The sequence below is a fragment of the Cyprinus carpio genome, chromosome B3, assembly GCF_018340385.1.
Source record: "Cyprinus carpio isolate SPL01 chromosome B3, ASM1834038v1, whole genome shotgun sequence".
In the NCBI taxonomy this organism is placed as follows: domain Eukaryota; kingdom Metazoa; phylum Chordata; class Actinopteri; order Cypriniformes; family Cyprinidae; genus Cyprinus; species Cyprinus carpio.
In genome coordinates this window covers 22035379-22049506 of record NC_056599.1, presented here as the reverse complement: position 1 = coordinate 22049506, position 14128 = coordinate 22035379, and the positions used below count along the sequence as shown (strand labels likewise).

The following is a 14128-nucleotide window of genomic DNA, read 5'->3' as shown; positions in this document are numbered from 1 at the left end:
CAGGTTTGCTGTATTGTGTTCTTCCTTTTTTAATCATGTAAAAATAATACTTCTTACTGCAAGAGTTATCCTCAGAACATGAGCACTAATTAGTTAGAAAGCCAATAGGACCAGACAATAGGCACCCAAAAAAAAAAAGCTTGTGCAGCTATGCTGGCATTCAGACAACACTGAGAAAAAGACAGAGAGATGAAAGCAGCACCGGTTTTTATAAAGCTTAATAGGGGTAATTAAACAAATTGGGGGTCAGGAAGAGAAAGGCTGGGATGACTGAGGTGAGCTGATAGGGGTAATTATTTGTACTGATTGAAGGTGATTAATTGAGGCTAGTTATTCAGCTCACTGATGGACCCTCATAAACCGCAGAGTCCATTAGAACAGAGAGACACACACAGAGAGAAAGAGACAATAACCCCAGCACTACTGCGCTGGACGACACTTTCACTCTTCACAGAACACAATCAATCTGAGCAGAAAAGTTGCTATTTTGCGTTTCATGATCTGTTAAGTTTCCTCGTAAGGAGAATGCACAGATCGGGATTGCTCCTGCTGTCTCTGTGCGCTGGCTCTCTGGTGACGCACAGCGGCGCGTTCGGGAGTCGAAGGCTGTGCGGGATTCAGCTCGTGGAAGCGCTGCTGCTCGTCTGTGGTGACAAGGGTCTCCTCTACCAGCCTGCCAGGCGTGTCAGAGAGCACGCTTTCCGTGAGTCTGGTTACAACTGCGTTTCTCTGCGATGCATTCAGTCAACTTTACAGTAAGAGATAGCCTAGCTACTGTCTGTCCATTTCTTGACGAAATTGCTTTGCGTAACAAGCGTAAAGGAAACCCATTTGATGCAAACTAAGTTACTGGGTAAAAAAAGGAAACATTCAGTGGGCCTATCACTAATTTGTATAGCCTATCTATGTGTGCTTTTAAGAGGTTAAGAAGCTATATAATTAAAGAGAGAAGAAAAATAAATGATAAATTAAACTAACACTATCACATTTTTTTAAAGAGTAATCTAAAACATTTTGAGTAATGTTTTTAAAACATACCATATTTGTTTAATGCCTTTTAATCTATAACCCCTCTCCCCACCTAAAAATGTCATTAACTTTGATCACCATTTACTTACTGTTGTATGACTTTCTTCTGTGCAACACAAACGAAAATTACACATAGAAAAATGTTGTCAGCTACACAGTTGATGCCCACTCTGCCCATTTCTTCTATTGTTATTCAAACTAGAAATTAGACATTTCTCAAAATATGTTATTTTAAGTTCAGTAGAAGACAGACAGTCATACTGGCCTGAAATGACAAGAGCGTGCGTACATTATGACATAATGTTCATTTGTGGGTGAACTGCCTTTTAAGTCAAAAAAGACTTAATTGGATAGATTTATGATATATATTAAGCCATTAGACTACTCTTAGTATTTTTGTAGCATTTTTGTGACGGTATCCAATTAATTCCTTGTAGCCAACCATCCCTGTTCTCCCCATCTCTTTATGATATTAGAAGTGCAATCAGGTCTTTCCATCTGAATGCATTGTGTAGAAAATGGAAATATTGTTGATTAATTAATTTAATGTTATTATATTATATAATTAATTAATTCAGTTTTTCAACAGGCATCATGATGAGGAACAGTGTCCCCTTCCTGCGGCAGACTGGAGCAGCTGCTCAGAGTGGAGAGAGAGGCACTGTTGCAAAGAGAGGCATTGTAGAGCAGTGCTGTCATTTCTACTGTGACTATTACGACCTGGAGAATTACTGTAACACATAGAGAGTCTGCTGCATGCACTTCACCGGAGTAATAACTTGCATTATTTAAACACTGCAGGTCTGGGATATGGTAGGCCTATTGGGATGATACCAACCTAATTATGAACAGCAGTGAATGAAGGATCACTTGAAATCTTACATAATGTGCATGTTTGTGATTAAAATGTTTGCATATATTAAAAAAATAATCTGACTGTTTTTGTTTGTGTTGCACAAGACAAAAGATGTAATAGCAACACCAAGGAGATGGGTTTGATTCCCCGGGAATGCATGATCTGATAAAAATGTTTAGGTCTACCTTCAATGCAACGTAGGCTAATGCATAAAAAATAAAAGTGCATAAAAAATGAAAGCATTATTGAAAACAATACAAATGTTCATGACAAGAAAAAGACACAAAGCAAAATGTTTTCAAGATAGTTTGTGAACTTAATAATGTGAAATGGTTAAGAATTAACCATCATGAAAGCTCCAAACAAAAACCTAGTCATCATTCGGTTGCATTTAAAGACCAAATTTAAAATCAAATACTGTATTATTAAACTAATAATTTCAAAATCACTTGAGTATCAGAATCAAACAATATGAATTTTTTTGATTAGTATAAATGTTAATGCAATTTGATCATTTAATCCTACCCGCCGCCACAGAAATAGTCTTTGATGAAAAACATCATTTCCCATAAGCCCATGCCGGCAGTTTCACCAAAGGGGAACCAAAATGGCGGAATCGGATGGGAAGGGCCTCTTATTGTGTTTCTTTAAGAAAAATGTTTCGTGCCTCTGCATGTCGTTTTAAAGTACACTAAAACACTGTGGCGGGTTTTAGCAGCTCATCAGCTTTGGGATTCATCAACCGGCTCTTCTCTGCACTATGAAGGTAAACGGCTCTCATAGCTTGTCTAACTTAGCTAGCCAGCTAACCTTCTGGGCGACAAAATTGTAGGCTTTAAATTATTACTGCTAGTGCAAGAAGGTTGCTTAAAATGAAGCACAGATGAGAAATGCAGATAGTGATACTCAGTGCATTCAGAATGAGACGTACAGTGTAGTATTGGTGGTTATTAAATGACAGATAACAAGTGAGCACACAGGCAAACACTGCAGTGGAGCACGTACTTGATCGCATCGTCTCTAGCATCATCTAACATCAGTTTCATTCACTGCACACGGTCAGTGCTGCTGTCACTGGGTCAAGAAGCGAAGGCTCAGGGTTGAGCGTCAACACAGATCAAGCGTTGATCTCATCAGTTCACTCGAGTAATCAAGTTCCCCTGAGATAGCTCTTCAAGTTAAAGACAGAGATTTAATGCAGAAGTAGTGTCCTCTCGTCTCTCAGGTATGGTTATCATAGCGGGTGAAGCCTTATGATGGCTCGGAGCTGATGTTTCAGATCTAGGTTATTGATTAACAACAGTGTTGTCTGCTGTGTGTAGATGGGAACAGATGGACAGGATGAAAAGGACAAAGGAGAAATTGTGCCTGGCAAGGTAAGTGTCATGTCATCTTGTTAGTGTAGGATCAGGTTAGATAGTCACTGTGATCATATATATATATATATATATACTGTTGACAATGAGATTAAGATTCAGCATGCATGCATGCACAGCGCTCTCTGCTGAATATGCCTAATGTCTTCTGTCTTGTCTTGTTGTAGTCACCGTCTGAACAATGTCCTGATGAAGAGGAGGAAGTGGAGTCTAAAGCAGACAGAAGGACAGCTGGCTTAAGATGTTTCCAAGGAAACAGAGAGACCTCGGAGGATGAGCCTAGTGAATTGGTAACATTATTTAGGCAATTTGCATAGTTTGTAAGTTCTGTTACATGCTTTGTCTGTCTGTAATTTACCCGCTTTGAAATCGGTGACCCTTGAATAATTTCTTGTAGGGGGCTGCTGTTGTTACTTCCTCTGAGCCTGTGTTTCTTGTGCCTCAGCTCAGCTCACAACCTCAGTACCTGGACTGGTAAGTGCTTAATTCAGCACATACAGTTCAAAATTGAGCATGCTAGCACCAAAATTTGACTTAGTTTGCCTTTTGTGTTTTTTTTTTGGGTTTTGATTTGTTTTGTGTGATTTGTGTGTTTTTTGTTTGTTTTTTGATTGTGTGTTTATTTTTGTTTGGGTGTTTATTTGTTTTTGAGGGGTGGTGGAGTAGACATTTTATCAAAAGTTTGTTATGACCACAGCTGGGTCCATTAGACTGTCAATTCAAGTCAAGTCACCTTTATTTATATAGCGCATTACACAATACAGATTAGTGTTGTCAAAAGCATAGACCAAACGCAATACCATTCGGTACTGAAATTTTAAAAACATCCGCTGTTCGCGCGCTCAACAGATATGACTGTGATTGGCTACAGTGATCATCTCTTCACCGAGCGCTCATCTGTGTGAAGAGGTTGAAGCGATGATCATCGTAGCCAATCACAGTCATATCTGTTGAGCGTGTGAACACAATGACCAATCGGCACAGGTTTGAGAATCTGCTCAACAGCACTCAAATGTTAGCGGGAAATGGACATTTTTAAAATGTCAGTACCGAATGGTATCGCTGTCAGAACTTTTGACAACACTAATAAAGAATGTGTCAACACAGCTTTAAAACAGGAAACAGCTTGTTAAACATGAAAATAGTGTGTCAGTAATGCAGGAGGACAATAGTGTGTCAGTAATGCAGGAGGATGATAGTAAACATTACATTTTTCAGCTCAGCTCTCTTCCAGTAGTGTCTGTGCAATCAAGCATGAGGTTACAACACAGGTCAGATTTATAATTTATTCCTGTGATTTCAGAGCTGAATTTTTAGCATTATTACTCCAGTCACATGATCCTTCAGAAATCGTTCTAATATTCTGATTTGCTGCTCAAAAAACATTTATTATTATGTTGAAAACAGCTGAGTAGAATCTTTTCAGGTTTCTTTGAAGAGAGAGTTCAGAAGATCAGCATTTATCTGAATTAGAAATCATTGTAACATTATAAATGTCTTTATCTTTATCTCAAATTTTAAAGCATCCTTGCTAAATAAAAGTATTAATTTCAATAACCCCCCCTGATCTTTGGATCTTTCTATTCATCAAAGAATCCTGAAAAAAAGTACTCTACTGTTGTAAATATTGATAATAATAAATGTTTCTTGAAGAGCAAATCATCATATTAGAATGATTTCTGAAAGATGATTTGTGGTTTCAACATAAATATTTGTTGCTGAAAATTCAGCTTTGATCACAGGAATAAACTACATTTTAAAATATATTGAAATAGAAAGCAGTTATTTTAAATAGTAAAAATATTTCAAAATCTCACTGCTCAAAAACGTTTGACTGGTAGTGTAAGCTGATTACATTTACATTTAGTCATTAGCAGAGCATATGCTTTTATCCAAAGCGACTTACAAATAATTATTCTTATAGATTGAAACAAATGTACTTCAGCAAAGGATAAAAAGTATGAAAAATGCTCTGAGTTGCTGCAGAAAAAAAAATTGAGCAACAACAAAATCATGTTGCTGGAGACAGGCTTATTGAAAATGCAAACTGATTCTCTGTCAGCAGGAGGCGCTTTGAGACCCATAGAACTAGCGGTTTCCCCGATAACGGCTGTAATCAAAGATCAAATTAAAATGTCATGAAACTTTTCCGAAGACAGTCGGTTCCCTTCAAAGACACATTCATATAAAACACCCGCGCCGCGTTTTGATTTTGAAACGTGTAGTGCTCATTAGGGGTGGAACGGTTTGTGTAAAAAAAAAATTTAACCGTACGATTCTCCACACACGGTTCGGCACACGCTAGGACTGCAGTTCAACTTAAATCTGACAACTCATCTGTAATATGGTTTCTTATAAATAACACGTAAAAAAAAACAGTGTTCGGCAATTGTATGTTTCTGTTGTTGGATGCACATTCTGGCTTCCCAGTACATTACAACAACAGCGATGGAAAAAAAACAAACAAAAAAAAACCTGGACAAACCATTCACTCTCGTTCAATACGAATGACATATGCTGGAATATGAGCAGTCATTCATCACCCGGGTGCTGATAGCGTGCAGGTGAGACCTGAACAGCACACATTGATATCTGCGTTTAAGCTAAACTCATTTAAGCTTTGCCAGTTTAAACATTTAAGAGACAGAGGACGCAAGCTCACACGCGCAGTGAGAAGATTTGTGCATGTGCTCATCCGAAGCACGCAAACCTGTGCCTCAGAACACGCGCAAATATTAAGCTCTCTCTGAAGTATTGTGTTTGAATTTACAAATTCACATAAAAATTATGTCAAAATATCCATCTTGGTATGTATCCTATAGCAGATATAGCCGGCTGAACGTACTGGGTCAGTGCATTCTCTTAAAGTGACAGTCTTAATATTAATCAAACAGCAAAAACAAAGAAATCACTCACCGCTCTTGATTGAATAGCTTTTGTAACTTTACTAAAGATCAATCTATAATTTATAGAGTCAAATATGCAATGCTGTTTTACATTTGATTACTTTATTTAATTTCTGTACCTTAAAACTAATGATAGACCTACCTAAAAAAACAATTTTATTTGTATCTTTACTCTACTGTATTTATTTGTATTGTTGTTTGTAGTTAAACTTTTTTTATTTTTATTTGAATGTATAGTTTTTCCATAAACATAGCACATACCGAACTGTACCGAAACCGTGACCCTAAAACCATGATACAAACCGAACCACGGAAAAGTTGAACCGTACCACCGTTGAACCGTTCCAGTGCTCATGTTTATTCAACGAAGTCAAACACCACAAATAAACCAATGTATGGGAAACACTGCTAATGTATATTGAAATATCGGAAATGTGTGTAAAAATCATATCACCGTTATTGAAAAAAATTATATTATGATACATATTAATATTGAATTTTTGTCCAGTCCTATATCAAATCAAACAAAATCTGTCAAAAACCTTTGCCATTTCATTGTTGTCATACTTCATGGTGTATTTCATTGGTGCATATTCTGTATGGGAGAATAATCAGATTATTTTTTCTTCTGTATTGAAGTGTTATTTGTTCTGAATATGTTGTAATTTTAATATTTATAAATGTGTATTTTGCTTTGGCACCTTAACACTTAAAAAAATTTTGCATCATTTTTTATTTTTGTCTCAGGGACATTGAAAATGTCAACAGTGCAAGTAATATTCTGAAATACTGGCTTAACAGGGTCAGCTGGAAAATAGGTTTATTGTTGAGGCCTGTTTTGTGTTAAACAGTGTTACTGAAAAACTATAAACTCATATTTTTTCTTCTTCTTTAGTGACTTTGATGTGGAGCTAACAGCAGAAGTGAAAGTAGAGAATGGCGCATCTCTTGCTTTGTTGACATGTGTTACCCCAAATCTTGGTTACCAGAAGCCAGGTAGGTTCAAGTCCATAGCTTGCCTAATGTAATGTAAATAGTACTAGTACTGTGTGATCAAACTAATACCTTTTTTTTCATTGTCTTTCTTAGGGTCCTTCTTAAATGGAAATTTTCACTTCCCACCTTCTTTAAGGAAAAAGAGAGTTTCTATAGACAGTTTTTTGCCTTCAGGCTCTTTTTCTGGATGTTACTCAACTGTAATTCAAGCCTCGGGACAAATGCAACCGGCCTCTTCGTTCAAAAACGCTGATGGCATCATAGAGATGGCCAAAAGCCCTCTCCCCTCATCACCTTCCAACTCACCATCATCTCCTTCGTCTGCTCCCTCTTCCCCCTCCTCCTCCTCCTCGTCGTCATCTCCTGGTGGAATGGGTACAAACTACCATGAGGATGAGGACAGAGGCCATGCTGGAGACAGCAGGGTCAGCAAAGGAACTGGAGACTTTGTGTCATCCACTTCGTCATCTTTGGTGCCATCATCGATGCCTGTGCCACCTTCTTCCTCTAATCCCTCACTCCATCCATCTTCATCATTCACACATCCATGCAATGATGGACAGAGGGAGAGTTTAGAGAATGAGATATACGACCCCTTTCACCCAACAGAAGGCGAGGGGGAGAGAGATCGGGCATCCACTGAGGACGAGGAGGAAGAGGTTGATAAATATGATCCGTTTGAGCCAACAGGTTCTCCAGTCTCTGAAACAGAGGAGGAGAAAAGATGTATGGATGAGGAGAATGAAGGAGGAAGCAGCATTAATAGTGAAGGAAATGTTGCGAAAGCTGACAGAGCACTGGAAATGGGGACACCTGCTGGCACAGAGCGGGGTCCTCCAGATTCGTCAGAAATTGATGCTCCATCTTCAGTGTTCAGTAATGTACCTTTAGAACTCAACAGCAAGCGATCCATCAAAGATAGAATAAGGGAACAGGGAAAAAATCAAAGAGAACGGGGAACAGACTCTGAGCACTCTGAGATAGAAGAAGGAGAGATAGTGGGTGCCAATGAAAGAGGAAGGGAACGAGTGATTGAGAGAAGGAGGGAGGTGTTGCTTCCATCTTCAAGCAGTCCCTCTTATCTTCAAGCCGGTGTCCCAAAACCTGAGAGGATCTTACGGGTGTTAGAGGGAGATGGGTTTGTATCTGTCCGTGCTGATGAAGAATGGGAGAGGGAACCAGTGGCTTCTGTGGGTGTCGGAGATTTAAGACGAAAACTGACAAGTAGGAGGAAAGAGAGGTTCAGATCATGCCCTTCTTCTGCATCCATATCACCGCCACCTGTTCCTGTTTTGCCTTTGCCCTCTCCTTCCTTTCCCAATTCTCCACCTCTATCCACTGATAAAGCAAGGAGTCGCAAATCCTCCAAGAGTTCAAAGGACAGGGATAGACGCAAGCGGAAAGAGGGAGATAAGGAAAAGAGGAAAAAAAGGAAAGAAGAAAAGGAGTCAGGTGAAGGTAAAAGAGAAAGCAAAGAGAGGGACCGTGAAAAAAGTAGTGTAAAAGAGAACAAAGACAAAGATAGGGATAGAGGGAGAAGTAGCCAAAGTGATAGTCACAAGAGGAAAAAGAGACGCAGGAGCACTCCAGAACATTCCTCCCGCTCCCACTCCCAGAACGCCTCACGACACACACACAGTCGCAGATCCTGGTCCAGTCACTCTGAGGATCGCCACAAAGATAGAGACCGAGATAAAGAGAGGGAGAGAGAGCGAGAGAGGAACCATGAAAGAGACCGGGATAGGGACCGGTGGCGAGATGACAGGGATAGAGAGCGAGACAGAGACTCCAGAAGAAGAGATGAACGAAGGAGAGATAGGGATGAAGATATCAGGAGGTCAAGCAGCCGAGAGAGAGGCAGTACAAAGAGGAGCAGAGGAAGCAGTGACAGGAGAGACCGAGAGAAAGAGATGGTTGAAGAAAGAGATCGAGACAGGGACAGGAGAAGAGATATTAGACCTGTTGTACCCCCGTCCATTCAGGATCTCAATGGCTCGGATCTTTTTGCGATCAAACGTACCATCACCGTTACCACCACTACAACAACCACCACAGTACCAGGATCACCACCCCATAGCCAACGGTGCTCCCGCAGCCCATCCCAGAGCTCAGACAAACATCGTAAGAGGAAGAAGAAACGAAGGAGACGATCAGATGATAAGGAGAGAAAGGATGAGGAGCACAGGAGCAGATCCCGCCCCACCTCCCTCACGCCTCCTCGTTATCATGGATATGAATCTGACCGTCTCTCGGATCGTCCTGAGATAGACATGCTCTCCTTAGATGGAGAAGCACTGGATTCAGACTACCCTTCACTAGAGGACTCACCACTACTTCCTCCTCCTCCTGAGCCCCCTTTACCCAGTCCTAAAATTAAATCCGAAACACCCAAAACTAGCCGACATCATCTGAAGAAGAAATCCAGATCTAGCAAGACAGTTGGTCAGTCTGAATCCACCTCCTCCTCTTCCTCTCATAGACCAAAATCCAAAAGTCAAAACCTTCTGTCATCTCTCTCACCACCTCTTTCTGCATCCTCAGGCAACACCACCTCCCTTCAGCCCACAGCGTCCTCATCCACTACTAAACGAGGACGGAAAACCGGTAAGGAGAAAATAGGGAAGAAGGATGCCGGGCGTTCTGGCAGGTCCAAGAAGCTCAGTGGTGGTACCAGAAAGGGTAAGCTCCAATCTAAAGTCTCTGTTCTGGTGCGTGAAGGTGTTAGTAGCACAACTGGGAACTCTGGGAAGCTGGGCCTTGACCTTCTTGGACCTGGTGGTGTTGTAAGTGGAGCTTCAGGGTCCTCAGTTGTTGGTGGGTCTATTGCTGTGGTTTTCCGCCGAGACAATGAGAGCCGATCACCATTTCTCAAGCCCTGCTCAGAGACACTGGCCCTTCCAGGGAGAGGCAAAGACCCAAGCAAAACTGGGAAACAACGCAACATACTCAGGCCTCTATCATCAACAAATCCGAGTGGACTGAAGTCAAAGAAGGCCAAGCCAAGCTCTGCTACGTCCACATCTTCATCTGCCTCTTCCCCTACTTCCTCATTGGCAGCAAAACGTAGAAGGAGGCCTGGAAAGAAGCCCAGAGAGAAAGGGATAAATGTGGATGGAAGTGATTCTAAAGGTGTTAATAGTAATTGTAGCACGGTTGGTGGTGGTTGGCCGGGAGTAGCAACAGAAATGCAGCCTTTGGTTGGGGTTGGATCCAAACCATCCAGTCCTCCTCCAGCTCATCCTGGTCCCACTCCCTCCTCCTCTTCATCATCCTCCACTTCCTCATCAGCAAGTATTCTTCCTCCATCCTCTTCACCACCACACACATCCCCGTTGTCTTTGCCTCCATCTCGAGATACTAGAGAGTCATCCCCAGACTCTCAAACTGTTGATAGTAGCTGCAAGACACCAGAGCCATCGTTCCTCTTAGAGGAGGGCCCTGGTCAGTCCAAAGCCTTGTCTCTCACACCCTCAAAGTCCCCTACCAGCCCTCCCGGTCTGCTGTCATTGCAGATCAGGGGTGATACCATATCTCAGTCCACTTCCAGTGCTAAACCACCCCCACCAGATGATCAGAAAGGCTCACCACCATGCTCTACTTCAGCTGCTTTGGTGTCAGCCTCCATCTCTCATTCCAGTGCTCCTCTGGCAAATGACCCTTCTTCATCCTCCTCTTCGTCAGTGTCCTCATCTTCAATTAACAAGCCACCACCACCTCCGCCTCCACCATTACCCTGGAGTCTACAAACCGGAGTGGACTGCACTGCTGGAGGTGTTTTAGCATGTGAGTGTTCAATACATGACTTTTTAAGTAATTCACTTTCGACATGCATTTTAATTTTATAGTGGGATCAGAAGTCATGTTCTGCTGTTAAATCTCTTTTCAGTGACAGCTCTCCTCTTCAAAATGGAGGAGGCCAATATAGCCAGCAGAGCCAAAGCACAAGAGTTCATCCAGGCCACAAGTCAGGTAAAACCTGGGATATTATTAAGAGGTGGTCACATTAAACTTTTCGCTCCACTGACTTACATTCATATGAATGCAAATTCAGGAGACATGGAAATGGAAGCTCATATGAAGTAGTTTCCAAAGTTCAATTTCTGTGAATTCTGATCTGGAAATTCATATGTGTAGATGTGGCCAATAGAAGATCGATATGTCCCACCATGACCTCCTAGCTCAATTAAAAGACAGCAAAGTTTAAAACTGCAGGATTGCAGTGTTACATAAAAGTGGAGTAATTGTGCATTTAAAAAAAATCTGATCCGTTGCAGTGTCTGATTTTTTTTTTTCATGTTTTAAAGTCTAGTGTGACTGCCTGTTTATTATTATTTTATATAATGTTGTTTTTCCTTATAAATGCCCTGTGATTCCAGAATAATTCCTGTGACATATTTATTTTTTTTTAATGTTTTTATGCAGATGTATTAAAGTCTTGATGTTTGGCTTATTGAATTGTTATTTTTTTGTTGTTTGGTTATTTAATTAATTAATAGTGTAAAAGTGTAATAAAATTGTAATATTCTCCCCTTTCATTTTACACAGATTCTCTCTCAGGCCAATCAGAACCAGTCACAGCCACACCCTCCTTTATCATCCTCATCTGTCTCATCACAAGTTCCTCCACCTCCATCACATGCTCCACCCCCAGGACCCACTCCTGCCCAGTTTATTCTCCACAGCTCTGTCCCATTGGTTGGCTGCACCAAAACTCCTCCTTCACACTTACACCCTGGACTCTCAATGGGTGGAGGCTGTGCTCAAACTCCACCGCCTCCATCGCCAGTGGGAATGACAGGGCCAACAGGGGGGAGTGAAATGGGCTGGGATAATGAAAGTAAAGACCCTGACAAGGTATCAGCACTTCATTTAACATTGTTCTCTCTCTTTGTTTCAGCCCGTAGGTCTTGTAGACAAGCATAGAATTCCTTTCAATCTATACATTTCTATATATCTGTAATTAGGTCTGCAAAAAGGAAAAACTGTATGGCTTGGTGCAGAAGTAAATCGATTTAACAATTTAAGGTGCTTTGAATTTGAATCACTTTAAAGTCCATTTGCAGTGAGAATGCGAAAGATTATTGTTTGTAATTCTAAGTTCAGTTCTATTGGCAGCAGGTTGGGCCAAACATTAATTTAAAAACATTCAAGGACAAAAGATCTTGCTTGATAATTAATAGTTTTCTTGCTCTCAGTGTTACTATATGACAAATTATTATTATAATTTTTTGGTGGGGGGATTGCAACCCTATCTATAACAAACCAAATCTAAATCAATTACTTTTGGTTAGTATCTGAAGAAGCTCCACACCCAGGAGAGGGCAGTAGAGGAAGTCAAATTGGCCATCAAGCCATACTACCAGCGTAAAGACATCAACAAAGACGAATACAAGGATATCTTAAGGAAAGCTGTGCACAAGGTAAATAAACATAACTTCAAGATAGCCTTGATTCGTGGCACACAACACAGTGCTACTAATAAATATTTAGACAGATCATGACTAAATCTGTCTTTACCTCACAGATTTGTCACAGCCGAACAGGTGAGATAAACCCAGTTAAAGTGAGTAACCTGGTCAAGCTTTATGTCCAGAGGTACAAGTATTTCAGAAAGCACGGCCGCAAGATGGACGAGGAGGAAAAAGAGGACAGAGAGTCTGCCTCAATGCATTCCTCAACATGATTGGACAAAGACTGTTTATTTCTCTCCATCTGGTCAAACAAGTTTGCAAAATCTCCTCCCCTGCACGTGTTTGGGCCCACCATGGCTATTGAGTGACAGTTCTTTGTTATATTGCTCTGTTCCCCCCATGTGTTGACATCATGTAAACTTGAGTACTCCACCCTCCTTCCCGTCTCTCTTTCTTGTCTTGCTATAAATATGTATGAATATAGAAATGTGGTATGATATAAGGTATACTAAAGTATACACTCGAGAGGGAGAGGAAAAGATGGCACACACTATCTTACACATTATGTTCATCATGTATATACTTTTAAGTACACTACATGGGTGTTCTTTCTTCCTCTCTCCCTTTCAGAGAAGGGTGCACATTTTAAATAGTCAGCTAGATTATACATTTATTACAATTGAGGTTTTGAGTGTGAAAGAATGAATGAAAGAACCGAGAACAGAGATTTAACATTCGCCGTCATATTTTCTTTAACATTAGGATTGCAAGTGCAACCTGATTCTTCTCGCAGTGTCAGAGAGCATTCATTTGTAGAGGTGCTACTCGTGACACTCTTTCAGATTCTGAGATACCTCGGGAACGGAGGATATTTATCGGTTCCATCTCATAGGACAGTGATTGTGTATATACATGGGACAGAATTATGTTTGATGACGTTTTTTTACTTCAATTATAAACAGCCGAAATTCTCTGACAAAATGTCCTAGCTAGAGAATTTGTTTTACCCCATCTAAGCTTCACATGATATAATTGAGTTGGCAGAAGACAGTCAATGGAAGAGGTACTACAGTGTGTATATGAATGGTTGCGATAAATGCATGCGTTTTGGATTTTATTTGTACTTGAGAAAACTGTAGTAATTTTGAAGGTCACATGAGAGATAAACTTTCAAATTTGCCCTTCCAAATGTAGACGTCTGACTCTTTTCTTAATCAAACAATCAGTTTTCAGTTTAAAGCTCTAGAAGCATAAAAGCAGGAGTTTAACATCATTTGTGATTTGTTTATTTCTCCTAATTTTAGGCGTACATATGATTTATCTATAGGGCTTGCCGTTGATTACTGAGTTATAAAATAAAACCTTATATAGCACAGATGTTACAGTTTCCCACCTTAAGTTGTTATGCAGTAGATGGTGACTTTACATAAATGCAAACAAACAGACAAATGTGCACATTTATAACAAATCATATTTGCAATGTAACTACCTCAAGTATAATACTGTAAGAAAGAAAAAAAAGATAAAGTCCTGGCAAGAAATTATCAGCACATT

At 40.4% G+C, this 14128-nt stretch overlaps 2 protein-coding genes and 1 pseudogene across 5 annotated transcripts; 2 read left to right on the top strand and 1 right to left on the bottom strand.

Annotated features, from left to right (window-relative positions):
• LOC109113698 overlaps window positions 1-137 on the bottom strand; it is an 11591-nt pseudogene extending 11454 nt beyond the window's left edge.
• Window positions 138-209: 72 nt separating this feature from the next.
• On the top strand, window positions 210-2024 carry LOC122136533 (insulin-like). The gene is made up of 2 exons (XM_042720249.1): window positions 210-703; window positions 1619-2024. The coding sequence occupies exons 1-2, from the start codon at window positions 346-348 to the stop codon at window positions 1771-1773; spliced, it is 513 nt and encodes a 170-aa protein (XP_042576183.1). The 5' UTR covers window positions 210-345; the 3' UTR covers window positions 1774-2024.
• Window positions 2025-2458: 434 nt separating this feature from the next.
• On the top strand, window positions 2459-13011 carry LOC122136529 (splicing factor, arginine/serine-rich 19-like). Of its 4 annotated transcripts, XM_042720228.1 has the most exons (11): window positions 2459-2651; window positions 3208-3261; window positions 3429-3551; window positions 3659-3735; window positions 7063-7163; window positions 7257-9605; window positions 9705-10946; window positions 11050-11132; window positions 11709-12017; window positions 12455-12583; window positions 12688-13011. In XM_042720228.1, the coding sequence occupies exons 1-11, from the start codon at window positions 2646-2648 to the stop codon at window positions 12844-12846; spliced, it is 4632 nt and encodes a 1543-aa protein (XP_042576162.1). In that variant the 5' UTR covers window positions 2459-2645; the 3' UTR covers window positions 12847-13011. The 4 variants fall into 4 exon arrangements, with proteins under 4 accessions (XP_042576162.1, XP_042576159.1, XP_042576161.1 ...); XM_042720225.1 differs by having other exon boundaries at window positions 7257-10946; XM_042720226.1 differs by lacking the exon at window positions 2459-2651 and adding an exon at window positions 3050-3110 and having other exon boundaries at window positions 7257-10946.
• Window positions 13012-14128: the final 1117 nt, after the last annotated feature.

Coding starts and splice junctions, on each gene's coding strand:
- LOC122136533 (XM_042720249.1), top strand. CDS start 346: ATGGACCCTCATAAACCGCAGAGTCCATTAGAACAGAGAGACACACAC. Junction 704..1,618: donor TGTCAGAGAGCACGCTTTCC/GTGAGTCTGGTT, acceptor GTTTTTCAACAG/GCATCATGATGAGGAACAGT.
- LOC122136529 (XM_042720225.1), top strand. Junction 7,164..7,256: donor TCTTGGTTACCAGAAGCCAG/GTAGGTTCAAGT, acceptor TGTCTTTCTTAG/GGTCCTTCTTAAATGGAAAT. Junction 10,947..11,049: donor TGCTGGAGGTGTTTTAGCAT/GTGAGTGTTCAA, acceptor ATCTCTTTTCAG/TGACAGCTCTCCTCTTCAAA.